The 27,678-nt window shown below is 32.3% G+C and overlaps 4 protein-coding genes across 6 annotated transcripts; 1 reads left to right on the top strand and 3 right to left on the bottom strand.

The window, feature by feature from the left end:
- Positions 1-391: 391 nt before the first annotated feature.
- LOC128177346 (uncharacterized) lies at positions 392-3,733 on the bottom strand. 2 transcript variants are annotated; one of them, XM_052844034.1, is made up of 3 exons: positions 3,588-3,733; positions 1,045-1,118; positions 392-818 (listed from the first exon to the last, which is right to left on the bottom strand). In XM_052844034.1, exons 1-3 carry the CDS (start codon positions 3,635-3,637, stop codon positions 496-498), a joined length of 447 nt encoding a protein of 148 aa, XP_052699994.1. In that variant the 5' UTR covers positions 3,638-3,733; the 3' UTR covers positions 392-495. The 2 variants fall into 2 exon arrangements, with proteins under 2 accessions (XP_052699994.1, XP_052699995.1); XM_052844035.1 differs by lacking the exon at positions 3,588-3,733 and adding an exon at positions 1,672-1,834.
- Positions 3,734-8,178: 4,445 nt separating this feature from the next.
- On the bottom strand, positions 8,179-9,571 carry LOC128177349 (uncharacterized). The gene is made up of 3 exons (XM_052844038.1): positions 9,501-9,571; positions 8,953-9,026; positions 8,179-8,644 (listed from the first exon to the last, which is right to left on the bottom strand). Exons 1-3 carry the CDS (start codon positions 9,515-9,517, stop codon positions 8,337-8,339), a joined length of 399 nt encoding a protein of 132 aa, XP_052699998.1. The 5' UTR covers positions 9,518-9,571; the 3' UTR covers positions 8,179-8,336.
- A 1,132-nt stretch (positions 9,572-10,703) lies between these two features.
- LOC128177347 (uncharacterized) lies at positions 10,704-17,998 on the bottom strand. 2 transcript variants are annotated; one of them, XM_052844037.1, is made up of 3 exons: positions 17,478-17,998; positions 14,788-14,867; positions 10,704-11,031 (listed from the first exon to the last, which is right to left on the bottom strand). In XM_052844037.1, exons 1-3 carry the CDS (start codon positions 17,492-17,494, stop codon positions 10,724-10,726), a joined length of 405 nt encoding a protein of 134 aa, XP_052699997.1. In that variant the 5' UTR covers positions 17,495-17,998; the 3' UTR covers positions 10,704-10,723. The 2 variants fall into 2 exon arrangements, with proteins under 2 accessions (XP_052699997.1, XP_052699996.1); XM_052844036.1 differs by lacking the exon at positions 17,478-17,998 and adding an exon at positions 15,415-15,683.
- On the top strand, positions 17,161-27,165 carry LOC128177319 (CWF19-like protein 2). The gene is made up of 18 exons (XM_052843995.1): positions 17,161-17,295; positions 18,135-18,245; positions 18,965-19,069; positions 19,543-19,650; positions 19,958-20,074; positions 20,315-20,524; positions 20,807-21,419; positions 21,546-21,730; positions 21,921-22,127; positions 22,632-22,706; positions 22,946-23,011; positions 23,228-23,342; positions 23,455-23,531; positions 23,788-23,904; positions 24,313-24,468; positions 24,811-24,891; positions 25,538-25,639; positions 26,339-27,165. Exons 1-18 carry the CDS (start codon positions 17,206-17,208, stop codon positions 26,471-26,473), a joined length of 2,670 nt encoding a protein of 889 aa, XP_052699955.1. The 5' UTR covers positions 17,161-17,205; the 3' UTR covers positions 26,474-27,165.
- The last annotated feature ends 513 nt before the right edge of the window (positions 27,166-27,678 follow it).

Consider the following 27,678-nt stretch of genomic DNA (forward strand, 5'->3'; position numbering starts at 1 on the left):
TATTGATACATGTCTGCTTCCATTGAATAATTTTGTTTAGTCAGGCAAGCTTTTTGGAAAGCTATTACTTGTTATGCATTTACTTTTATAGAGTAAGTGATGTGGTCTCTAATTTTGATTTCAGATAAATGAAAAGTGTGTATATATATATATATATATATATATATATATATATATATATATATATATATATATATGAACACTTCCTTTGCCTTGGTAATTTTTATCAGAGCAGAAGTGCGTAAACTAAGGAAACCGATAAACCGATTGATGAGAAGGTACTCTCTACAAAACGATTGATATTCAGTTGAATTTAATAATTATATAAATAAAACAGTTGCCTCTTTGAAACTCAGTATGGAGAAATTCTTAAATCAAAACACACTTAAAGTCAGATTTCATGAAAGGTTTATTGTATAATTCTTTTTTTACTTTTAAATGTATCTCCACAACTAGCGACATTGTGAACAATTTGACCATATTTCGAAAAATAGTTTAAACTTCATCCAAGTTAACTGCTGAGCCTTTTTCCGAACGTCTTCCAAACAAACCGCCGCACTTTTTGCAGACGATCGCTACACTTCCTCCAATAACGGCAGCAACTACTACCACCATACCAACGGTGAGGTACTCCCATCCCGGAAGTCCGAGCAGTTTCCGGTCTAAGCCTGTTTCCTCTACATCTAATGAAATTGGCGTGTGTCCAAAACCTACTCCTTGTCCTTTTCCCATCTCGAAAGGTCCCCACTCTTCTTCATTTTCAATTAAAGCAGGGAAAATGTCTTCTATCTGCTGCATTTGTTCTTTTTTAAGGTGATCTACATATTGATATAGACATCATTAAATTTGCTTTTGTCTGTTTACCGCAGTTGAAATAAGGAAATATTTTACAAATAAGTCGATGTTTTAGAATCATCATTTGCCTAATCCATTTGTTTAAACCATCATACAATAAAATATATTCAAATCCTATCAGATGCTATTTTCTTTTCAATTACCGTTCTGTTAATTTTATTCTTGAGAATTTGTGTAATCATCTCTTACCTTTATTCAGCGATCGCTGTATTGATAGGGCCCAGGTGTATTGCAGACATATTACCCCAAAAATCAAAATTGTCCTAAAGATAAATTAGACCTTTATACATGTATATATCTATTATAGAAAACAGCTTTGCAAGAGAAGTATGGTGACTATGTTTTTTATTGTCGATTGTACATGTATATAACGGTATAAAAGGGAAACAATGAACCAAACAACTAAAACGTTAAACTCCGCTTGCAAAGACAAGTAAAAACAATAATTAACAATCTGATTGATTCTTATTTCATCTTAATTTTATTCCTTATTTTTCTTTAATGAAGTCTATTCATTTTATAAAAATTAAGTATCATCCTTTTTTTTAAATAAAACATTATTCTGCTCGATAAAACATCAATAAGAATTTGTTTTATTTCAACAACAATCTCAAAAGCTAAATCAGTTCCACAAAGTGGCATGGATAATAACCAATAATATACCAGGAAATTGTAAAACAAAAACTGCGATAATCAAAAGTAAAATTATACATCAATACCGGTATGATGATTACGAAATATCTGTTCATTTTATTATTAAACTGGTTTCATTTCAATTTTTCAATGAGAAAAGATTTTCATTTAGAAAACACTTACCATTTAAAACAGTTCATGTTGCCTGTTTCATAACCAAACTTTATAATATATCCACCTCTATTGGGTTAAATGAATTTGGCCTCTGAATTTTGATTTTTAATAAATCAACTGTATGACACGATCTTTAAAAAATAGACAGGCTTGAAATGATTTATTTTTGCAAACACTTTTTATGCAAAGGCAATACTAAGATATAAAAAAATCTTACAAATAATGCATCCTTTCAAAACAGACGTGAACGAATGATATCGATTTGTAAAAATCAAATAAAAGAGAGATAATGTGTTGCATTCATAACGCAATATATGGACTCTCTGTGAAAATCTTCATAGACAAGATAAATCAACAATTGACAGTTTTGTTTTGAAACAGCGCAAACAGCACAGTTTTTTTAAATCTTAAAGATCATCTACTCAAGACAAAGTCGGTTTTGGTAAACCATTCGTTTTGATGCAAAAAATGTTTACTTTAATCAAACATAGCCTAATTTAACTTTATCTAAAAACATTGATGTATCGCCAAAATTTTTCGATTCCAAAAAACACCACAAACAATCAGTTCTCAAAATAAGCAGGATCTATAAACCTGATTTTTCATTTATCTCATAGAGATACGGTTTTCAGTCAACTCACCTCCCATTTATGTTTATGGGGAACAGAGGGGATCAAAATCCTATGAATTGCGAAGACAAGAAAAAGATGAGAGAACACGAACAAAACAGAAATCTTATGAAGATTTAAGATGGTTAAATCTGATTTTTTTATAGGTACATGTGGCGTTTTTGGAGTAAGATTTTTGACATGAGTTTTAGTTAAAAATATACATCATGCTTCTTATAGTTGGACGTTTCACATACTCTAGGCCCATAAACATTAGTCTTTAGTTATTTGTCTTTGCTACAGGTCTGATGAATTTTAATGTAATCCGCCATTTATAACGCTTCTGCACATAAGTGCGGGAAAACCCAGCATTGAAAACATACTTATACAACGTAATTTATGTAAAAGTATTATCTTTTAAAGTAATGAAGCAAATAATCAGACCTTATTAATGTAATTCACTAAAAGTACGCCACGTATACCTTTTACTTTTTAAATTAATTTTCTGGTACACTTGTGCTTACTTTTATGAAAAGTTATCATCCGGATAGTTTTATCCATGTCATTTGGAATGCAAAATCTCCTATTTTGTTTTTAGTTTTGATCAACATTTTTCGACCTGACAAAATAGAGGGACAGAAAGAATAATTTTTCTAATCAGTTTATTATTCAACAGAATTAATATCGTTCGTCAGTTATTTATTTATTCTAGCGAAGTACTGATTGCTGTTAATCAGTCAAATTAAAAGTGGATACATTTGATATCAATTGGTAAATACGAGTTGAATTTCGACTCTGTTTATTTTGTTGAAAACAAACCTCAGATTCTATTTGAAATTATATCCATCCATTACGACTGCTATTATATAATCAAATTAATTGCAATTGTTTGTTTATGATTACATAATTTCTCTTATTATGTTAACTTATTCACAATTTTATGAGGTATTCAGCTTGTTGGGAAGATGATGGAACTTTTTCCTTCCATTTCAAAAGTACTTAAATTGTGTTATTTTTCACTCTTAGTTCTCTAAGACTTCACTTGCTATTGTCATATTCTGTATTGATTAGCTATATGTATAATTATAGAAATTAATTGTATATTACTTGCATTTTACATTTTTACTGTCATTTTACTATTTTGATTTATCAAAAAATAATATATTGATCTATATTTTCCTAAAGTCGATGATTTAAATTTCCTCTTGCTCATTGACATTGTCATATTATATACTTAGTGGTTGATAATTTTTTTCTTTTTGGCTACATTGAAAATTTTAATTAGGTCATAACCAATATATAAATTTGAACACAAACCTTTGGCATTCATATGATCCTAAACGGTATAATTGCCGTTTGACAAACATTTCTGTATTTCTGTCTTTCCTACACGCCCGGTAAATTGAGAGTCCTGGATAATGAAAGTCTCATACTCGTTTCGAGTATTACCGGAACTTTACGGGTGAAAGGAGTATCTGATAAAATTGTCAACCATGGCTCGGGCCAATAAGTACAAGTATATTAAATCAAACGAACTCTAATTTTCAAAATCGATAAAATTCCTTTGGCGAGAAAGAATATCCCTTAGTGTAAAAATAAATATAAGATGATAATTTGCTAAAAGTTTAAAAACCAATACATATTCAGGTAAAAATGTATTTACACAATATCGAACCTCAAGAGGTTTTTTCATGTGTCCATGTTCCCTGTTTGATGAAAAAATGTAGCGAGCTATTCAATATCTATAAATGGTTCCGAAATTCAAAATCTGAATTTTAATCTATAGATTCTTAAAACAACAGTTTTTTGACTTTGTTAAAAGCAATTTTTTTTTACAAACTCTCTTCAGAATAATAAAATAAATTAATATCATTCTTCATCAGAACATATTTATGTTGGAGTTTCAGGATACCTGATAAAAATGCATTATTGAATAAGTGAATTAACTTTACATGTCTTATCTTTTAAGATTAAGAAGATACTTTGTTAAATACTCCAGTGTGGTATAACTCAAAAATACACATAGCTAATAGACATGTTTTCATAAAAGCCTGGTACAAGAACGGTGTAAAGGTCATACATGATTTTTACGATGAAAATTGTATTTTTTGGGAGTTGATTTTTAATCAACTCTCCTATGCAGTCACTCGGACAAACCGAAAGTGAAACAGTGTTTGGACCTCAGCACAAATCATTGCTCCTGACAAGACTTAGTTCTTGAAAATAATTGATGAATTCGATGTAATGTATGTTAAGCATTGTTTTTCAAGGAAACTTATTTACAAATACCTTAAAAATAGTCAGATTTTAAATGGTACGAACAATTTAAATATTTTTTGTAGTCGTATGTATTCCTACGCCAGAGTTCAATATAGTGTCGTTCAACTCGACGCTCGGCTGTCTCCGTAAACCCTTGTCGGAGATTTACGGTGTCAGCCGAGCGTTTGGTTGAACGAGACTAGAGTTCAATATTGCTTGGATCCATACAATTTTCGAGAAATATTTCTACCACTGATACATAGTTTGATTGAATTAATTTTATCTTTAAATATTATTTAACATGATTTGTATGGAGGTTTCTCGACATTCTAGTCGAAAAAGTTCAAAAATTCATATTATAAAAATATGCGTAATTCAAATTAGAAACAACGTATACATGTACTTGTCATGCAAAATAACATATCATTGATTTTAAAATAAATAAACATCGACAAAATCAACTCCCGCCAGTTCTTCAGTACTTTGATTATAATTAGGTATTGATGAATTTGAATGTTAATAAAATATCAAGGATATATGTGTAATGTAATACTGTGTCTAAAATGTCTTACATTGACAGGACATCTGTTAACAGAAAAACATAATCCTTGTATACAATTTTTTCCAAACAATTATACTCCATGAAAAGTGTACAAAAATTATATACAATGTATAATTAATTTGAATGTAAATGTGGTTGTCCCAATTGCTGTAACCAAATGGAAAACAGACCAAACTGATAATAATGTTGAAGAACTTACTGTGTATGACATTTTTAAGATTTGTTTTAAACCTACCAAGATTCTTCTGTACAATGGCTTTCATTTAGAATTTTACACAAAATTCTTCCAGTTGGATACTACCTTAAAAAATTAATATTAAAACTACTAACAAGTGTGGATTTAGTAAAAAAAAAAAAATAATGTGAAAACGATAATACATATTTTTATTTCTTTTGAGAAAATACATACCCTGTGGAGTGAACTTGTAGAGTGATTATATATTTACAGAAGACCTCTGAAAGAGTTGGATTTAATATATCATATATCATATATCATACTCGGCCAAATTCATTGTCGTTTCATAACAAAGTCATCCATTTTGTAATTCTTTATGTGAAACAATATATATTTTTTTGTCTTATGTCAAATAGGATTCCATGCTTGACTGGTTTCCTTTGTCACTTAAAACGACGTTACAATATTGGAAGATATCTTGTAAAAAAGGACAATTTTTTGAAAAGTCATGACAGTTGGAAAGGTATCTTTGCTGCTGACATCTTCTTAATTTGTCTTATTTATAATGACTATTTTTTCTATTTCCTTTTTTGTTACTAAAACTTTTTCCCATGTAAGCAAGTAACCACAAAATAATACCTCTAGGTGTTTATTCATAAGTGTGTGTATGTATAAGTGTGTGTATGTATAAGTGTGTGTATGTATAAGTGTGTGTATGTATAAGTGTGTGTATGTATAAGTGTGTGTGTGTATAAGTGTGTGTATGTATAAGTGTGTGTGTGTATAAGTGTGTGTATGTATAAGTGTGTGTGTGTATAAGTGTGTGTATGTATAAGTGTGTGTGTGTATAAGTGTGTGTGTATAAGTGTGTGTGTGTATAAGTGTGTATGTATAAGTGTGTGTGTGTATAAGTGTGTGTGTATAAGTGTGTGTGTGTATAAGTGTGTGTATGTATAAGTGTGTGTGTGTATAAGTGTGTGTGTGTATAAGTGTGTATGTGTATAAGTGTGTGTGTATAAGTGTGTGTATGTATAAGTGTGTGTGTGTATAAGTGTGTGTATGTATAAGTGTGTGTGTGTATAAGTGTGTGTGTATAAGTGTGTGTGTGTATAAGTGTGTGTATGTATAAGTGTGTGTGTGTATAAGTGTGTGTGTGTATAAGTGTGTATGTATAAGTGTGTGTGTGTATAAGTGTGTGTGTATAAGTGTGTGTGTGTATAAGTGTGTGTATGTATAAGTGTGTGTGTGTATAAGTGTGTGTATGTATAAGTGTGTGTATGTATAAGTGTGTGTATGTATAAGTGTGTGTATGTATAAGTGTGTGTATGTATAAGTGTGTGTGTATAAGTGTGTGTATGTATAAGTGTGTGTATGTATAAGTGTGTGTATGTATAAGTGTGTGTATGTATAAGTGTGTGTATGTATAAGTGTGTGTATGTATAAGTGTGTGTGTGTATAAGTGTGTGTATGTATAAGTGTGTGTATGTATAAGTGTGTGTATGTATAAGTGTGTGACTAAATGTCTGTTCTCTCTGTGTCTGTTCTTTCAAAAAGAAATATATTATTAAAAACAATAAAATTGTTCGTCGGGGAGGGGGATGGTGGGCAAGCCATAGATACTCGCATGTAAACGCTTTCGTATAATACGCATGCTGCATTATATATATATATATATATATATATATATATATATATATATATATATATATATATATATATATATATATATATATATATATATATATAAACACAAAAAATAAGTCCAATGCTCAAACAACTTTTATCTATAGCGCTTTCGCCCTACCGGGCTCTTCAGTAGATTTAAAAACAAAGTGTGGATTTGTTTTTAAATCTACTGAAGAGCCCAGTAGGGAGAAAGCGCTATAGATAAAAGTTGTTTGAGCATTGGACTCATGTATAGGTCAATGGGATCATGCGTTCGCTGTAATGACAGCAGGGATTCAACGACTGATGATTTATCTGACGATGACCAAAAATACCTTTATATACTAGTATGGCTTATTGTCGACATATAGATTATAGACGTCTGTTTAACTTTTGCACAACAACATATCATGGTAAATATTTTCTTTGTCATTGCATGTGGGGGGGGGGGGGGGGGGGGGGTTGCATAAATTTGTTAATTTAAAAAAAAATGTGATGATATTAATAACCTTTACAGAGAAATGAAAGCAACTATTGGTCTTAAATGCATCTAGCAATAGTGTATGGCCTAATAGGTTTACAAATGTTGGTACCATCATCCCGTTTGCCTAACAGTTATCTGTTAAACCACGATTGTTGATGTAAGTTAATAGGTTTTTATCAATTCATTAAAGCTATAAATGAATGATTATTAATGCATTCCAAACGGTTTTCCTGTTATGTAAAACCTTCAAGTTGTCCGTACATATGTGCCTTTCTGAAATACTATCAGATGATACACATGCGTCGATCTATATTAATTTGTTCCATTTTAATTATGAGCTTTGATGTGGTATTTTTATGTGAAGATTTAAAACTTACTTAAAACAGATCACCATAAGAGATCATAAAAGAGATTTTTCAATTATGGTCATGTTTCCCCTTGTTTTAAATGCTATTGTAATATTGATTAGTCTTGTTTGGTATTTTTAGAAGCTGATAAAATAATAACTAAATAATATTTAGTTATTATTTTATCAGCTTCTAAAAATCTTTAAAAAGTATTAAGCCAAAAATATATAGATATTTAGTAAATATCTATATATTTTTGGCTTAATACTTTTTAAAGTTCCAGGACTTAGTGTTTGCGTATAGATGAGTAGTTTAATGACGCTTTTCATGCAGATTATATTATGCATACTTACTAATATTCATAAGATTTGGGGTTTTTTTTTAAATCAACGCACTTTTATTACATGCATTATGAAATTCCACTTTGTAGCCAATCATCCTTTGGTCTATATATAAATTCACAAAGTGTATAATACATAATGACATTAGTGTCAAAAATCTATTACGCATAGCTCTTTCTCTTTGCTACTCTCACGCCATAAATGGATGGGGTGGGGGTTAGTGTCTTATTCCACTAGTAATCTGTGTCTTTATCCGAACGGCTTCCAAACACGCCGCTACATTTTTTGCAGCCGATCGCTACACTTCCTCCGATAAAGGTAGCAAAAAACACCACTAGACCAACTATGAGGTACTCCCATGCCGGAAGTCCGAGCAGTTTCCGGTCTAAGCCTGTTGCTTGCAGATCTAATACAACCGGTGTTGGTGGAATGTCCCCTCCCCCACTTCCTTCCATAACGAAAGAACCCATGGTCAGGGACTTGTTCCTTAAAATGTCAAGCGAAACGTCCTTAAGGTGTTGTGATCCTCTTTTTTCTTTATCTGTAGATATGGATTATGATTGAAATACGTGAATTGATATCCATATGACGATTTCTCTATGGTTTTATAATTAACTTGTTATTTGTTTTTTTGTGTTTTTTTTTTGGGGGGGGGGTGAGGTGGCCAAAGTTCGCAATATTGAAAATATGATATTTCGAAGCAATAATTAAGATTGAATTGTTTTTTTTCAGTTTTCATACAATTTATTATAGAAATATAAAGAGTTATATATCCAGTTAATATTGTTATTTATTATCCAATATTAGTAGGTTATATGAGTATACTTACTATTTACAGCATATTCATACCTTGATTCGAAGACAGATGCATTGACAAAGTCCAAGACTGTAGAATACACACGACACACAGAATCACGTACAACCTAAAGCAATTTCAACACAACAACAACCTTTTAAATAGGGTGTTAGAGTGGCGGTCCATGGACAATTTTTTTTTCAACAACTTCATGGTAAACGCAGTAGTAGCAGTGGATCTATGGACGCTTTGCAGGAATGGGTAAAACATTCAGACAAGAACTTTCATAAATGTGAGGTCTTGAAAAAAAAATGCTGAATTTTAATTGTTTATTCATTTACGTTTTTCAGCTGATAAAAAAAGAAAGTTATGTTTCTATACATGTACTTGCTTAATATTTGAGTATTATAAAAGCTTTCTTTTCCATAAAGTCTGGGTGTTATTTAAATGAAAACGAAAAAAAAAATACTTTCACTGTAAAAACGGCCCTTTCTATTCGCATAATTATACACAGCATCTTTTTTTTATGCATCATACTCCTGCATGGTTTGATATCAACTGATTTATAGGAAAAAAAAATTTAAAAAGTAAAACCTCTTACAGTTTCAAGGAGTCCATTTTGTATGTTGTAAGATCAATCTACTGCAGAAAGGTTTAATGTTTAGGTCTTTTACTTATCACAACAAAATTGAAAATTTATCGGCTATTTATATCAGTCAAGAGCAATCCTTTGTTAGAATATGCGTCGCAAATTTTACATAATGTTTATAAATGACAGAAATAAGGCTTTCGTGTTTGACATTGATATCTGACAAAATCCATCTAAAAGAATAAAGACAGAGAGTACATTAAATATTGGGGTTCCTTTTACCTAGTGATCCCCTTCTATTGACACGGTAAGTCTTTTTAACGCCTAGAGATAGGAGAGGAATTTTTTAAACAAGATTTAATGAAAAAATAATGCATGAAACATAAAGCCATGTACAGATTGGACTTAAACTTTTTTTAGCCATGCGTTTAGATATTTAGTTCAATATGTACATGTTCAAACACAGCGTTTAATATAAAAACAAAGATTCATAATGGTTGTTCGTTTAACAGGCCCTTGCAAACCTTTTTCCTGATCTCGTGAGCAATGATAAAAAAGAAAGAGTAAAAAATAAATTCTTAAGATAATAAGTTTCATGAATACAGTAGTTATGTTAGTTTTTATCTTTTCATATGATTAAGATGGTATATGGAACATCTGTTGATATTAATGTGGATAAAAGTACATTATAATCAAAATACTTTCACCGTTTCAAAATTTTTAAATTTTGCAATATTTGGCCAAAAAATATTTAAATATCTTTTAATTTTTTTTTTGAAAAGTAAAAATTTAGTATAAACGCCAGAACATGACTTAAAGATTCGTAGTTAGCGCTTTAATCCAATGCGTCACGATCTTAGGTAAAACTTTCGGGAAAGAAAATTTTATTTATGCTTTTTTTTATTGTAGATTTTTTTCGATCGGAAGTGCATCACAATATGGAGGTATCGCAGACCACCTTAAAACAATTTGATATCTTCGATCGAACTGGGTTTTTTTTAGCAACTGGAATGAACATTTCCAATCTGATCAACATTGTTATTTCTATTGTACACCTGTGAGGATGATTTTGTATATTCTGCTCTTTTCGATGGTACTCGCGCTATATGCCGATCGAATAAAATGGAAAATCTTTGCAGTTCAAATTTTGTACTGTATTTGATCAGCAACATACATGTATATATGTGAAACAACTAAAAAATGCAAGAAAAAATTCCAATTCGTCAGTAATTTATTTAATCATTGTCTTTCTCCGAACCTTTTCCAAACAAACCGCCGCACCTTTTGCAGACGATCGCTACACTTCCTCCAATAACGGCAGCAACTACTACCACCATACCAACGGTGATGTACTCCCATCCCGGAAGTCCGAGCAGTTTCCGGTCTAAGCCTGTTTTCTCTAAGCCTGTTTCCTGGAGATCGATTTGTGGGGTAGTTGATGAGCACATATCTTCTTCCGTATCCTCACCCCCGAGACAGTCATCATTTTCAATCATATTTCTCAGAGGGTCCAATTGCTGTTGTCGTATTTCTTCTTTGTTATCTATATGGATATCAGACTTGTCATTTTGTTGTTTTCATTTATTAAAAACAATCAATCTAATTAAAAGTAGACCTTTCATCTCGCTTTCTGTTAGTATATGGATATCGCTCGTGAAAGGTCCCTGGCACTTCGTTATAAGCCTGTTGTATGTTGATAATTTAGATTTCCAATTTTTTTCTAGGTGGTGACTTATTGTAAATTTTGATTATTATGATATTTCGTGGGTGTGAGTTCATATTTGGAAACATTGCTGTGCAAAAACGCTCACCTAATGAATTTCAAATTAACAAAAATCCCCAAAATATTTTAATCCTCTTGAAATTTGCGTTTTTACAGTCATGTAGTTTTCCATTGATGAAAAAATAATTCTATATTTTAAAGGGATATGCTCACGATTTTGGTTAAATTCTAAAATTTTTTTTTATTATTATTTTTTTTTTTGTGGTTGCTTTTATTATTTACAATGCCTTAGGAATGCATTTCAAATGATCAAATGAAATTTGAGTCAGTCGTTCAGTTATAAGCAAGATATAGCGCTCACAATTCTTTGTCATGTAAACAAGGCTCGTGCCCTGTTTTTTGTTTACATAGGTTCAATATACCAGTAAAAAATCTTTTTTCAAGCTTTGGGTATTTTTCTATTCATTTTAAGCATAATTAATAACAACTCCTAACGTTCAGCATATTCGTTGTAGGTCTAAAACTGGAATTTTCACTTCAACATTTAAAATGTAAACAAATTTTGGTTTACATAGCAAAGAATTATAAGCTCTGTAACTCGTTTAAAACTCAACGAATGACACTCAAGTATCGGTTGCATATTAAAACTGCCTTACTGAAGCTTTGGAAACATTAAAATTGGAAAAATAATTTATGACCAAAATTGTGACCATGCCTCTTTAAATCTGATAAACTCAGATAATAATAATATCATATCAAATTCATACATTATATTATCCTAACTTGTCGATTAACCCATGTGAAATTTGTTTGAAATTGTATCTTTAACTGTATATAAAATGATCATATGAAATTATATCAAAACAAATAGATTACAACAGTTTTTAAACATATAATGCAATAGACGGGTTTTCATTTTCAACTTGTTTATCATATCATGAATACGATCACAATTTTTTTTCATCAGTGACCCGGCTTGTTTAAACGTTCCTTTCTTGGCCTACAACCTACGCATTATACATCCACCAAGCATGATTCCCTCTATTTCCTACGGAAATTGATGATAATTTGCAGTTGTATAGAAACTGACAGGACAGAAATTAAACGATTCAGTTCTTACCAGTTTACTGATCAGTCGAAACCTTCAGCAGTCTAAGAAAAATCACAGACCGCACAAAAAAAAAATCATGATGATATCAGACTCCAATTCGCATATAAGACGACTTGGCTATTTCTTTTATCTAATGTAAATGTACTGGTGAACATTTAATATAATTTATTTACATTAACATATACTTAACCTTTCTAAACAAATCGTTAATTTAAAAGAAAGATGTAAATATAAGCAATAAAATGCTTTCTTCAATGATTAATTAAGGTAATGTAATAATTAAGCGATCATAGAAGATAAACGATTACATAACCCGCCATTCATACATGTATCCCGCATAAATCACCAGAGAAAAAATAATTAGTTTTTCGAAAAAATATACAATTTTAACAATTTAAGAAAAGCCCATTTTCCAGATCGATAACTATTTATCAATGTGAGGTTAATTTTGAATTTCAAATAAAATTTTTAATCAAAACACTTGAATTCGTTATCTAGCTGACTTTGATCTGAGCCATTTTTGTCAAACTTTAAGATTCTTAATCTTTGAAAATCTCGAAGATAATATCTCAATCGGAACATATGTGCGGGGTCTGAAGTTTGGATTATTTGAAAGAGATAAACCACGCTCATAAGTACTTATCTTGACCAAACATTTATTGCATTCGTGACCTTTTATATATATATACCTAATTATTAACTACTCCTATGTATAGCTTTGTCTTTGCTAGAATCTATGTAACACACCTTAATACATTATGTAAATAATGATAGATTAAAAAAAATCTTATTTATACGATTATTATTCAATATCTACCAAATCTCAAAAATAAGGAAAAAAAATATACACATGTAATATTGCGGGGTTTCTTACTATTTTTGCCACTACTCAAATATCAATTGCCAGATGCGTACGTTCAATCTTTAAAATGTTTAGAGGCATGAGATATTTTTTTGAAAGATTTAAGAATTGTTTTAATTGTAGATTTCTTGCGTGTACGCCATCGTCATGTACATCCTCGAGTCAAACATTATAGTCACGCCTTTTGAAATTCACGCACAAACCAATTCCTTTCTGGGATAAACATTTTATTTCCAAAACTGAGGTGCTTCCTAGGTAAGTTATATTCTTATAATTTTTATATTTATAAATCTCACGAATTAACGAAAAATATTATCTAATATTCATTTTGTATTGGCCGATATTTTAAGCTAAAAAATGTTATTTTAACGTAAATCAAATCACACATTTATAATACCAATTCATTTTGTTGTGTCTTGAAATCGGTAAAACTTAATATTTTGTCAAAAATTCATTTTATTTTTTTTGAAAAATTTATATCAATAAATTGGAAAAAAGTATAATGACGAATCGGGTTACAACCGCCATGTTGCTGTCTATTATTTGCTTCTTGCCGACCACAGACATATAAACGACACTCACGTGACGCGTTTTATCCAATGAAGTTTCAATATTTTATTCCTAGTCAAAACACTAACGGCATAAAATTAATGGAATTTGGATCTTTGTTAAAAGTATTAAAGTGTTAATTAGTTCCATAAGTATATTTTTGTAATAATTTTCAATTTTAAAAGATAGGTCATTTTAATTCTGCATATAGTCAGCCACATGTGAATATAAAAACCTTTAAAATCAATCCACAACTTGTCAATACAATCGCCGTATGTAGGTATGTATATAAGTGAGTAGATGAAAATAAAGCCAGATTTTCTTTTGAAACAGCGGTCATGCAATTAAAATTGGGGTAATATTTTTGATGAGGTTATAACTATCTGAGTCGTTGGAAGCTTCGCATAACGTCGTTTTTATTTAAACAATAGAATGCTTTCTTTGATGATTCATTCAGTATATGAAGGTAGCGACACTCAGAAAATTATATATACTAGTAACTCGCGTCAGCGGGTTATGTTAATTTTTTCTGCAATGATTGCTTCCTTCATAAACCGCATGAATCATCAAGGAAAGCAGGCATGCAGCTCTATATAAAAAATAAATAAATATTAGCAAAATCCCAAATTTTAAAAAGTAAAATATGATTATGGAATTTTTCTTTATTAGTTAATAGCTTAACAAATCATATCTAATAAATTGAGAAAACGGGTGACATCCGCAGAAAAAAGCAACATCAATGGTTTCATGCACCAGAAAGACCAAAAAAAATCAAAATCAGAGTCAAAAATTGGATGGTTTCCTTACTAAATAATAGTTTCTAGCTATCAACATATCATATATTAAAATTTTAAGACGGTGTGATGGTTAATTTGTTGACCAACCAGACTCCTTAAGCTTATGTTACATTTATGAGATTATCCCCCCCCCCCCATCGATATAATAAAGCCTCGCAACGAAACTGTAATTAAAAATGGTTACGTAAATAAAGCTATATTTAAAACTCTTGGAAAGTGATATTGTCTTCATTTTTTTTTTTCGAATTAATTCTTACCTTGACTTAAAGACCCTGGGAGTGTCCGAGTCCATAAACATGGAAGAAGCATGTACATTAAAAACAATGTCAAGTGCACCCTAGGAAGATAATACAAACAGTCAGCATTTTTAATGATATTCTTTATGTATGTTATTCCACTAATTTAGTACACATCTTAGGTTGCTACCATGCATGTGCAAAGATGACTTAATATATCCCCGTTTTGGTATTCAACTTTTTGGGGGGGAATATTTTTTATATAAATAAGAGTTTATTTATGATCCCTTATGTAAAATTCCTTTTGCAGTGGGAATAATTACATTACATAACAAGAAGGTTATATAACGTAAGATGTGTAAATTAGTAGAATAACAAACACTGAACATGTTATGAATCACATTTATTAGTTCCGTATCAGTTAAAACGTATAGTCAAACTTCTTAAGAAAGTATTGAAAGATATAAAATTACTAGTATTCATTTAACATTAACCTATATCATCTGTGACTTGGTTACAATGCAAAATATATTATAATTATATAACATACACAGTACATACTATTGTATGTTTATGTGTATGAATTCCGACCCATCTTGAAGATTTGGTTTGCTAAAAACTTACGATAAGTATAAATAAACCTCTTACACTTTATAATGTCCCATGCTGTCCGGCAGAAAATTCTACATTGGTGAATTGATCTTTAATAGTAATATGGACATATGAAAAATCGATTTTTTATTTCAATTTGATTCTTTAGAAAATTTTGTTTAAGCCTTTCAAATGTTCTTCAACACAGTTTCTTCATGATGAAAATTCCGACGAAACGAATATTAATTCAGTCTGTCTTACACATTTAATAGTGACCAATCTGTAATTGTTGGACTGCCAGTTTTAAATTAAATATTCGTCCAATCTCGGCGAAAGGGTAATTGCCGAAAGACTGTGCGACAATCACATACAAGGACGTGCATTTGTAGTGATCTCTAAGCCTACACAAAGCAATCTTCAATTGATAAGAATAAGATTTAAAACAACAAAAGACATGGAAACCTTTTGGCAATACAAAGAGAAAAATGACCAAACAAGGTCCCTTTTGACAAAACCAATCACCCCATTCAAGATTGCGAACCTTAAAAGCGTCCTAAGATGGAATCTACCCATTCTCTACAACAGTGAAAGAATGGAAGACGTTTTACATGATTTTGAAGATCCATCGATTGTGTTCCGATGCCAAATGTTGTAATGTTTGTGCAAGCAAAACACTGACAGGGACAGATTCATATACCAGCCCCGTTACTGGCATTAAGGGGGCTAAATGGCCGTGGCCATTTTATACTACATATTGGTCTCCTCTAGAGAAAGAGCTCTATATGAAAATATAGGGAAATGCCAAAATTTAAAAGATCAAATACAATTTTGGAATTTCTTTATTAAATAATAGTTTATAGATTGACAAATCATATCTAATAAATAGATTGGGAAAACAGGTGACATCCGATGAAAAATCAACAACCATCGTTCGATCCACGTACCAGCAGGACCCCCCCCCCCCCCCAAAAAAATGAAAAAAAAAATGGAGAGTCCGACGGGGAACATAGATTTCATCAACCTTAGTCAGTTAGTGGTCACTAATAAGAAGATATTACAGCAGTAAATACTGACCCTGATCTTGCATTGGACGAAAATGGGGAAGAAAAGCAAGGAAAGGTTCTGATGGCACAGACTCAAATCATTCAGACTAGATGGCACGAGGAAGGGATTGGTTGTCCCGAAAAACTGACGATTTTATTTTGTCGTGTCGTTGGCCATTTTTCGTGCATTATTTATATTCACTGCGGCTTTTTGTGTATATATCTTTATGTTAGATTCAACACTTTTGGCTGCTAAGTGTTGTTGGTTTTATTTATTTATTGCTTATAACACAGGATGAATCTCTGTCATTCAGTCAACTGAAATGTGACTGAAAGGTAACTGAAATGTGGCTGAATGGCATATGCCATTCAGTCACCTTTCCAGACCATTCAGTTAACATTCAGTTGACTGAATGGCAGAGATTCATCCTGTGTATAATTTTTATTTTGCTCTTAATTCTTTTGTATTCTCAGATTCACTTGTATCTTTGACTTATTTTGAAAAAATCTCCTCCAACCCTGGTACATTATTTCTAATTTTGTTTTGAAAACATGAACTATTACCACCATTCATTTAAATTCCATTGATTTTTCTATTTCTAAATTGATTTTTTCCTTGAGTTTTCTTATTTTTTGTTACAATTTTTACTTTATTCCACATATGTGGATATTCATGAAAATTTATTTCACGATGAGCGAGACAAGAAAAATAACTTATTGAGTTACTCGAATTATACATCGAAAAGGTTGTCTAAAACATTGCCTATTTGAATAATTTTACCTTAAATGGCAGAAGAGCTTCGAAATGGACCCGGGAATTGCCTTTCGAAGTTCACGTGAAATAAAGAAAGAACGAGAAGAAAAGAGGACTGCTAGAGAAAAAGTGTTGAATCAAGTAAGTAAATTGGGTCACATTTATTTTTTGTTCGAAACTTTTAAAAAGGCCTTAACAAAATCGAGGAAATTCGAAATGATAGTATATTAGAAGATAATTTGCCATGTTTTGAATGTTTTCTGTTGTTTACAGCGTACATGTTTACATTAAAGTTGGATACAATTGAATATTCAGTTACTTACTGTCTGATATCTTTCATAAAATGTAAAAGTGGGGGCCCCTTTGGTTGCAGGTCCAGTACAATCAGTCACTAAGTTTTGCTACAAACACACTTTACAAAAGTTATGTCCCTTGACCGCCATCTTTTAGGGAAAACCATAGGTTTTTCGCTGTAGTCTTAATAGTTTAGAGGTTTGTAACTTTGTTATTTGACAGTAGAATTCCGTAACCGTTGTGTATTTTGGTTGACCCAGGATGGGGCAACCCACACAGATTTTATCACAGGACGCCCAAATATTTGGTAGCATAAAGAAGGAAAATGTTTGGTTTTCCCCTTCTGACCTTTGAGTTGACCTTGCAAAGGGAAATAACATTTGCAAAGTGTGGATTGGACTATTTCTTACATGATATATGTATATGGTATATATATAGCATTGCATATCGCTATAACTAAATCAAACTTTTTTCATAAATGAGCATTTGTACAAATATTGCACTTTGATGCAGTAGTAATTTTCATCTGTGATCTGAAAACAAATGATACCAGTCCTGTTTATAAGTATACAAAGTACCTTTAGTTAGCTTTTGGCAACTTGAAGTCATTTATTAATACATACATAAATATGGTCCATGACAGTGGGTCTTATTTTATTACTCTATTAAATATATTCTAATGTCAGGCTAAAACTCAATATGAACGTGAGGAAAGAAAGAGAGAACAAGCCAAAGCTCGAGGGGAAGATACTTGGATGTTGCCATCCTTAGAAAAGCGCATTGAGAAAGACAAAGAGGTTTGTTCATTTGTTATACAAATTTTAACAAATTTTCTTTCACAAGTTTGTAAGGAAAAAAAATCACTTGTAATCCTGAAAACTTATTCTAATAAATGTAATTTATGATTTTCAATTGAAAATTATTCTTTTGTTATTTACTCATATGTTGACTCACATGTATATATTTTACGAAATGAATTTCTGTATGTTATTATTTATTCAGAAATTCAATTTTGGGCAATACAGCCCATCAATTTACAATTATTCACATATTACAATATAATATAAACATTAGACTCTTTGGGGTCTAAAATGGGGGGTGAAACCCCTGATCAAGTGTTCCACAGTTCCCACAGTTCCCAACATTACATACAGTAAATACATGTAATATTTTGGACATTAAAGAATAAAATGAAACTCGTCTTCAATTTGAATTTATTTGATGAGTATTAAAAACATCACATAATCGAGCCTGCCTGCTCTAACCTTGGTATTCACTGCATGTATTTAGGTAGTTAATATATATTTCTGTTAAAGGACAAGGGTCAAGAAGATTTTTTTATTTATTCATGAAATAAACTTTTATATCTTGAATAACAGAATTGACCAGAATTCTATAAAGAAAAATATGCAGGTACTAGACTAGTTGATTTCCAAGGCCTTTGTAAGAAAAATAATTTAAAACTTAGCTGGAGGAATTTGAAGAAATGCTTTGTATTTTATTTCGTTTGCGACAGCATTATGAAAAATCAAAGAAACACAAAAAAGAAAAGAAGAAAAAGAAAAAAAGTAAGAAAAAGAAGAAGAAAGCAGAAAAGGATGATTCCTCTTCTTCAAGTGAGGTATGTACAGTGTGTATCATTGGAATATTCAATGATTGTATTAAATAATAAAATTAAGTTACAGTGAACGTGCCAGGGATGATTAATATGATTAACAGAATAAGGAATTCTTTCAATATTATAATGTGATTAAATACTGTTGACGGGGAACAAATCCAATAAAGCTCAAAGGGCTTTATGATCGATTTGATCAATTTCTACCGTATTTGATCACCTAATGATATTCAAAGTATGATTCTTTATTACTTATGTTCATACAATTTTAAGCAATTGCACACTTAAACATTGAAATTGGATTCGTAGTGTTCTCGTAGACAAATACCCTTGAAACTGTTAATATTTGTTATTTATTATTAATGGAATTCATAATGTCTGATAAGTTTAAACTGATAATATGTTTTGAATGAGTGTGGGGGGATGAGACTGATCTAGATACCACAATAGATAAACAAGAATTATAATTCTGTTAACAGGAAGAATCAGACGAGGCAGCAATGTGGATTGAGAAATCTGCAGCACCTGTTACAGTGGATGACAAAGGACAAGACAGCAAGCCTGTAGTTAAAGGACCACAATTACAGGTATACACCTAAAAAAAGGCTTTAATTCTGTTTTAATCAAGTATTGATTGAATGATTGTGTGCTTCAGAAAGAATAGCAAAACAGTGATCAATGATTTCAAGTTCAGTAAGGAAAACTCTATGTATAACCAAATATGAAATCTTTATTTTAAAAGATCATACTGAAAGTTAATGTATAATTTTTTTAAGTTTAATAGTGGAAACTACAATCTAATTGTTAGAGATGATGTATAATAAGTTGATTAAACTTAATGAGAGGAAATCAGTGGTATACAAATGACATACAGTGCTGCATTTCTTTTTTCAGAGAGACAGTTGGATGGAAGCTCCACTAGACTTGATTCCAACCATCACTCGTAAAGAGATTAGAGATGCCCAGAAAGCAGAAAATCAAGAGGATGAGAAGAAGGTTATGGTAGATCAAGTGAGTGTTTGTGTGTGAATATGAAGGCCAGATTTCATAGATATATTTATAAATAGATGTTATTGAAGTCACATGACCGCCATGCTAATATTTTCCTTCATGACTGTATACTGGAATCGGGCTGTACTGAATCTTTCACAAAATTTAATTATTTAAAAATGGAATAAAAAGTTGAATTTTGTCTTGTGAACAAGTACATTTCTGAACTAATGACAAGAGTGTATGATTTTGATTTCACAGTTAGGACAGCATGAGAGGGAGTTGAATCCTTACTGGAAGGAAGGCGGTACTGGTTTACCGGAGGAGAATGTGACACAGAAGAAGGCCAGTGCCCCTCATGCTGTGGGAGATGGGGGATTCTCTTGGATGAAGAAGGCATACGGCAGGTGTGTAGAACAGGCCAAGGAGGAAAACAGGACTTTGGAGGATGTGGCCATTGAGAAATATGGGGTAAGTAGGATTATTTGCCTCGGTCGTAAATAATCTTGTATTGTATTCATACATCTTGAATAACACTATGAGGGAGAGACAGATATTTAGAACAAAGGTAATGTCTTCCAAAGCACTAATCATTATAAGGTTGTTAATGAAAGGGACTTTTCTGGTATTTATACATGTTTTTATACATGTATCTGGTATAGAAAAAAGCGAATAATTTTTTTAAATGACAAAATCAAAATTTAAATTTTATACATAAAATTTCTGCTGATTACACTTAAAATAAATTTTCAGTCACTACAAAAATTGGAATCAATGTTAAAGTCAGCAGAAAAGGCTTACAAAGAAATCACCAGGGGAAAGGAAAAGGAAGGTTACCGGAGAGATGTAGACAGTAGGAGAGAGAGGTTCATGAAACCGGGAGAAAGTGACAGAGGAAGACGAGGGGGGTTTATGAGGCCCTCTGATGATAATGATAGTGGTTATAATAGACAGAGATATTCTGAATCAGGTGGTAATGATTTAAGGTCAAAGAGTTGGAGGAGGGAAAGGTCAAGGTCAAGAGAAAGAAGGAGGTCCAGATCCAGAGAAAGAGGGAGATCAAGAGAAAGGGATAGGTCAAGGTCAGGATCAAGGGAGAAAAGGTCAAGGTCAAAGGAGAGGATTTCATTTAGATCAAGAGATAGTGAAAAGGGTTTTTCAGACAGATTAAAAAACCGCTTCATGAGACCAGGGGAAGGCAACTCATATGCAAGTGATAATAGGGAGAGAGTGAGATCTGCTGCACCTGCATGGAAGAAAAAAGAATTCCATAAGCCAGAATCTCCTGAAAGAGAAGAAAGGGACATGAAAAGGTCTTCAAAAGAATCAAAGAAGAGAGGGTATTCAGAGTCATCATCTTCAACAGGTACATTTATAGGAAAATTGATATTTTATATGAAATACATGTATTTAAAGATTGATATCTTAAACTATTATATGTATGTCTTGTGCTTAAAAATCCAACAATAATTTTTCATGAATCAAAATTAAGATTCAAGTTCTGAAGAGGATAGTGAGTCTGATAAAGAAAAAGAAAATGTTGCTGAGGCAGGGGGGAGTGGTGGTGGTGAGAGGACAAAAGAGGAGAGTGAAGAGGAAGAGGTGGTCCTCCTCTCAGAGAAGGAGATGAATCAACTCGGGGCCAAAATAGTCAGGGCAGAGATCATGGGAAATACTGTGAGTTCTCATTAGCATCATGTGCTTTAGATTATGAGGAAGTTTTAATTTGAACTTTAGGATTTTTTTTATCTTGATCATTTTCTCATTTATCAAGTTGTGGTTAAAAGGCCTTGAATGTAAGAGAATTACTGTAAGAAGAATTTGAAATATATTGATGTGTAATATTAATTAATATCACAACTTATAGGAACTTGCGACAAAATTGAAAGAACAACTCGAGAAAGCTCGAGAAAATAATGAAAAATACAAAGAGGCAAGGCCACCCGGTGGAGAGAACAAAAAAGAAGAAAATGTGGTGGTGCTGGCAAGAACAGGTGCCTCGGGGATAGCCCGCCCTGTGGCTGACCGGGAGCATGAAGCACAGAGAGGCAAACGACGGAGGAAGAAGGAAAAGGTAAGATAAATTACAGATGGAATTAACATGTACTTCTGTCAACGGCAAACTGTGTTATCTTGGACTGTTGAAAAAAAATCTGGGCTAAAAAAAGGGCTAGAGACATTTATAACAAAATGGTTGAGCATGGCTGAGAAAAGTCTTGTTTAAGACATTTGTGTTATAATTTATACATGTAACAATGTGTGAGATTTTTTAGTTCAAATTTTATTTTAAAAAAAAGGGTTTTAGAACTTCCAACTCACTATATTTTAGACGATAAAGATACTGATTACCGGGTAGTTTGATAACAGGTAGAAAAATGTAGATTCTTGCGTCTTTGCTTTATTTTCTAAACAACTTAAAGGGAAGTTGCTCTTTAAATTTATATTGAAAAGTGTTTGTCAGTGACCAAGATAAGGAAATGTTTAGCAGCTGTATCAAGGTTAATATTCATCTAATAAAACTACATATACATGTACTAAGGAACTAGAAATTGTATTTCGTGTATTGTCACTCTTTTAGGTTACCACACATGGAAAATCAGGAGAGAGGGAGAGATATTTTGCAGACGATGACAGATTTGATCTCAAACAAATGGTAAAAAAATTTGCTTATTGTATAGAATCTAAATTTTAGTTTCCCTGGACTTACATATACATTGAAATTAAAATTTATCGAAGATATCGAATGAATTTACTATCAGAAGTATTTTGACCATAAAAAATATACTTTTGTGGATGCTCAGAAAAGGTTTGTTTTCTTTACTTTGTTGTGTTTAAATTTAAGAGATGAAACCTGATTACAGTAGGTTATTTATTTATCCATATGTCTTGTAGGTTGAAAGAGAAAAGATGGGAACGGCAGAAGACCAGAATTCCATGTTTTCAAGGCTCGCAGGCAGGGTAAGTAAGGGAGGAAACTTTGTCGGTGAACTTGTCTTTCATACATTTTTCTTTTTCAAGAGGAGAAATTTACTAGTTAATCATATTGTGTTTATTTCTTTTTTAAACAGATATTCATTTTTGAATTGTAGAATGTTAAAAGCAAAATGATTTTCCACATAGGTCATTATTCTTGAAAAATTTTGATTCATATCTATATTTGAATTTTACTTTTAGAGTGTCGATAAAACAAATGATGATTTCGACTTAGATGACATGTTTGTGAGCAGAGCAAATGCAAAAGAATCCGGTGCCAAAATGGAGGAAAAAGAGCGAGCTATGGCCATTCGAGGTAATTAAAGTGTTTGAGCGGCAGGAATTATGATTAAAGTCAGGTAATTTTGTAAAGGAAAGAATAATAAAGTGATTTTAAATGAAATTTTTTTTTTAATTTTTTTTTATAGAGCACAAAAACGTCTCCGATTGCCAGATGTGTTTTGATAAAACTCCCAAGCATCTCATCATCTGCATAGGAACTAAGGTAAAAATTCACACAATCTTGGTCCTCTTTATAGTGCTCCTTTGCTGAACTGAACTGAGTTTCATTATCTTGATTTCTTTATCATGGTTAAAAAAGAAGAATACAATCTTTATTTTCCCACTGCCAATTTTCTTATCGGAATCTGATAAACTTGATATCTATTTCATGGTGTTACATGTGTTACAATTTGCAGTTATTTAGAAAAACAACAACTTTCTTCCTATTTTATTGAGGATTGCCTTTTGAATTTCTCCAGGTCTATCTGTCCCTCCCTAACAGTAAGTCTCTGTGTGAGGGCCATTGTTTGATCGTCCCCATGCAGCATGCTGTGTCTGGAACCGTGGTAGATGAGGATGTCTGGAACGAGATCCAGGTCAGTATGAGCACGCTCAATCAAACTTCCTGTGAAGTCCACCAGTGTGTAATCATTGTTAGAGGTAGTTTACACTGAAATTTTCTATACCTTTGTTTGAAATCCAGATTTAATCAATGGTTATTGAAAATCACTCTACTTCAACCCCAAAGGATCTGATATTGCAGAAGTTTTTGCCATTATGCCCCCGGCATAACTACTAAAAAAATATATTCTTTATTGGTACTCATTGTTTGTTAATGTGAGAGAGCATTCTCAATTTAAAATCTTTTGATACTTCAATAAAGGAAAGAAAACTGTAAAGTTCAACTGTGCTTTGCATGCAAGTCTTTGATAAAAAAAAGTACAGATGTATAAACACTCATATTTCATTTAGAAATTTGAACATTTCTCAATGTCTGTTTGCAGGTATTCCGTAAAACACTGACCCAGATGTTTCTGGCCATGGACCAAGATGTGGTGTTCATGGAAACGTGTATGGGACTACGGTATCATCCACACATGTACATCGAATGTGTCCCCATGGAAAGGGAGACAGGCGATCTGGCTCCTATTTATTTCAAGGTTACCATTTAGTACCATACATGTATTTTAAACATCAACAGAATATACAATAGGTCAGCAGACAATATTATATCTCCAGTGCTGAAAGTTATCTGTAATTAAAACATGCATCCACTGTAATGCTTTTACAACAAATACACTTGTATTGTATTCACAAATATAGCCAAGTCAATTTCATTCCCTATAATCCTAAAGTTTTAAAGGAATTCATCATATATGCATGTAATGAATCGTTAATGACAAATCAAAACCCTTTGTCCTGACACTTTTCAATACTTTTCTATAACCATGTTTTATTGTACATGTATAGTTACATAATTGTTGTACAAACATCTTTCACAGAAAGCCATTCAGGAGTCTGAGTCTGAGTGGTCTGACAACAAGAAACTAGTAGACCTCAGCAAAAAAGATGTCCGCAGATCAGTAAGTTATGTAAAAACAAACCCTTTTCGGAGCAATAATGGCAAATAAAGCCAGTGCTTATCCTGATTTCTGTAGTGCTAAGTGGATGACTCTGGTTGGGACACAATCCATAACAGTTTAACTCCCTGTGTAAGCAGGTGTCATATAAAAATTATGTTGGCTGGGTAGAATGAGACAATGTACATGTAAATAAGTGCCTTTTCCAAAGGACACTACGACCCACAACATCAAGTGTTGTTGCTGGGATTGAACCAGTGACCATTGGATTACTGGTCCAAGGCCTATGACCACTGAGCCATGTGCTCAAATCAGATTTGTAGGGAAAGGAATGAGTGTAAAAAAATTAAGCTGTTTAGATAAAGGCAGAGTTTTCCCTAATTTTATTTGAATCTGAATTAGCTGTCTTTATTCATCACTTTGGAAAAGATAGGATTTTCAAGCAATTGTAGAGACTCTTTTCTGGTTTTAGTAATAGTCTCACATACATGTATCTTACTGTACATTTACAATTTGCATCTTTTTAAACTACTGTACATGCACATATCTTGTACATTATGTAATGGTACAATCCACATATTGGTTGAAAAAATACTTGATGATTCATGTTCATAAAAACCAAGTTATGTCAATCTGTTTCATCTTTCAGATCCCTAAAGGCTTTCCTTATTTTGCTGTGGATTTTGGAATGCAGGGTGGATATGCTCATGTTATTGAGGATGAAAAGCAATTCCCCAAGTATTTTGGCAAGGTATATATGTTTCCGCGTATAAAAGATATTCACATTGATTTATTGTATAACTAAACAATATGTTAAGTATATTTGTGTAGCGTTATATTGATCACATTTCATATACATATAGATATCATTACTTATGCTTACCCAAAATTGATTTAACTCAACCGTACACGCTGATTTAAGCTCCATATTTACTGTATACATGAGACCTTACTGTTCAGTATTTAAAATTTCTTGAGAATAATCGAAACCATATACCGGTACATACTGTGGAATCATTTAAATTCGTAGGGCCAATTTTCGTGGGTTGTGGGGTTTTTGCTTATTCGTGGAGATGTAATTTCGTGGATGCGTCGGTTACTGTTTCAGTAACAAAGATAACTCTTTCTAAAATGTTTTCATTGAGGATTTGAATTCGTGGGGGAGGGATACCAACGAATACCACGAAAATTGAGCCACCACGAATTCCAATGATTTCACAGTAGTGCAACAAAAACCCCCTCAAATATTTCCTCATGTACAGTACGTGAACTAGAGTGTTCCATTATGTGAATGGTTTCACCCTATGGTAAGCTGACAGTATGATCCCATAATTTTTATGTGTGGAGGTACCCCTTTATTTCCTCAACCTTAAAAAATCTATGTTCAATTAGAATAAGAAAAAAAATTTCAATCAGAAAAACCTTTCTCAGTGATTTTCTATACTTGTAGGAGGTAGTGGGTGGCATGATTGACGCTGAACCCCGCCTCTGGAGGCGTCCTCAGAAAGAGGGCTTTGAGGACCAGAGGAAGAAGGTCCTCCAGTTTGCAGACTGGTGGAAGCCTTACGATTGGACCCAGAGCTAAGACAATTTCTCTGTCCGGCTGGTTTTATACGGTGCAATCTACTTACTGATCCATTTAGTGAGTGGATTCTTGTCCCAAATACTGTGAAGCCGTAATGTTTAAGGTCATAGGAAGTTGTGTGTCAGGTATGATATACATAGATGTTACGTGTATATCAGTGGGCACAAAAGTGTTACATTGTGGAGATCCATGAGTACTGTATCTAAATACAGCAAGCGGAAGCATTGCATCTAACAAACATGAACTGGTTTGTTCAAAGCAACTGTTTTTTTTCCACCTGTCTCAACTTTAACAACAATGAACTTAACAGTAAAATTTATTGCTAAATGTGTCGGGTATTATATACATATATATTACATGTATAGCAATTGGCACAAAAGTGTTAGATTGTGGAGATCCAGGAGTACTGTATTACATACTGTATCTACGGTAAATACAGCAAGGAGACGCATTGAATCAAACGAACATGAACTGGTTCATCCAAAGCGACTGTTTTTTCCACCTGTTTCATCTTCAACAACAATGAACTTAACAGTAAAATTTATTGCTAATTGTTGACTGTTTTTTCCCATGCTCAGAGATAATAATCTATTGTGACCAATAGAAAGAAATAGGATCCTCAAGAAATAGGATCCTCATCTTACACTATTTTTTGTACAAAACATGTTTTAACCATAAAAATTGAGCAAATAGCAGATGTGTGAGTGAGTCTACTGCGTAATTAGTTAACACAATCCAAGGTTGCGTTCTTTGAATGTTAAACAATTTCTGTATATCAATCAGATTGGAAATCGAAACAACAACCTGTTTTGAATTGATGATTTAACTTTACAGGAAAGTCTAAATGTATATTATACATGTATTATCATCATGATGTAAGACTCAAATTCCCATAGAGGACAATTTGGCTGCTTCTTTTATCTCAGTTCTATCATCTCTTTTATTTGAACTTCAAACTTGGTGCGGAGAACGATTTCAAAGGTTGTTCAGTCAACAGCCGGTGCCGTGTACCATAGTTATCGCCTATAGCCATTGCTTACGCAATAAGCCCCCCCCCCCCCTAAACTGCTAAAATATGCTAGTTTCACGTGAAATATCTTAGCTCAAAAGCCCCAGAAAATCTTGTTGATTTCAAAGACCCATGGCCGAGCCCTCAGCAATGAAGAAAGCAGATTTACGACACATTGGTTTTGACACAACCATCC

Source organism: Crassostrea angulata, chromosome 3 (genome assembly GCF_025612915.1).
Source record: "Crassostrea angulata isolate pt1a10 chromosome 3, ASM2561291v2, whole genome shotgun sequence".
Taxonomy (NCBI): Eukaryota; Metazoa; Mollusca; class Bivalvia; order Ostreida; family Ostreidae; genus Magallana; species Magallana angulata.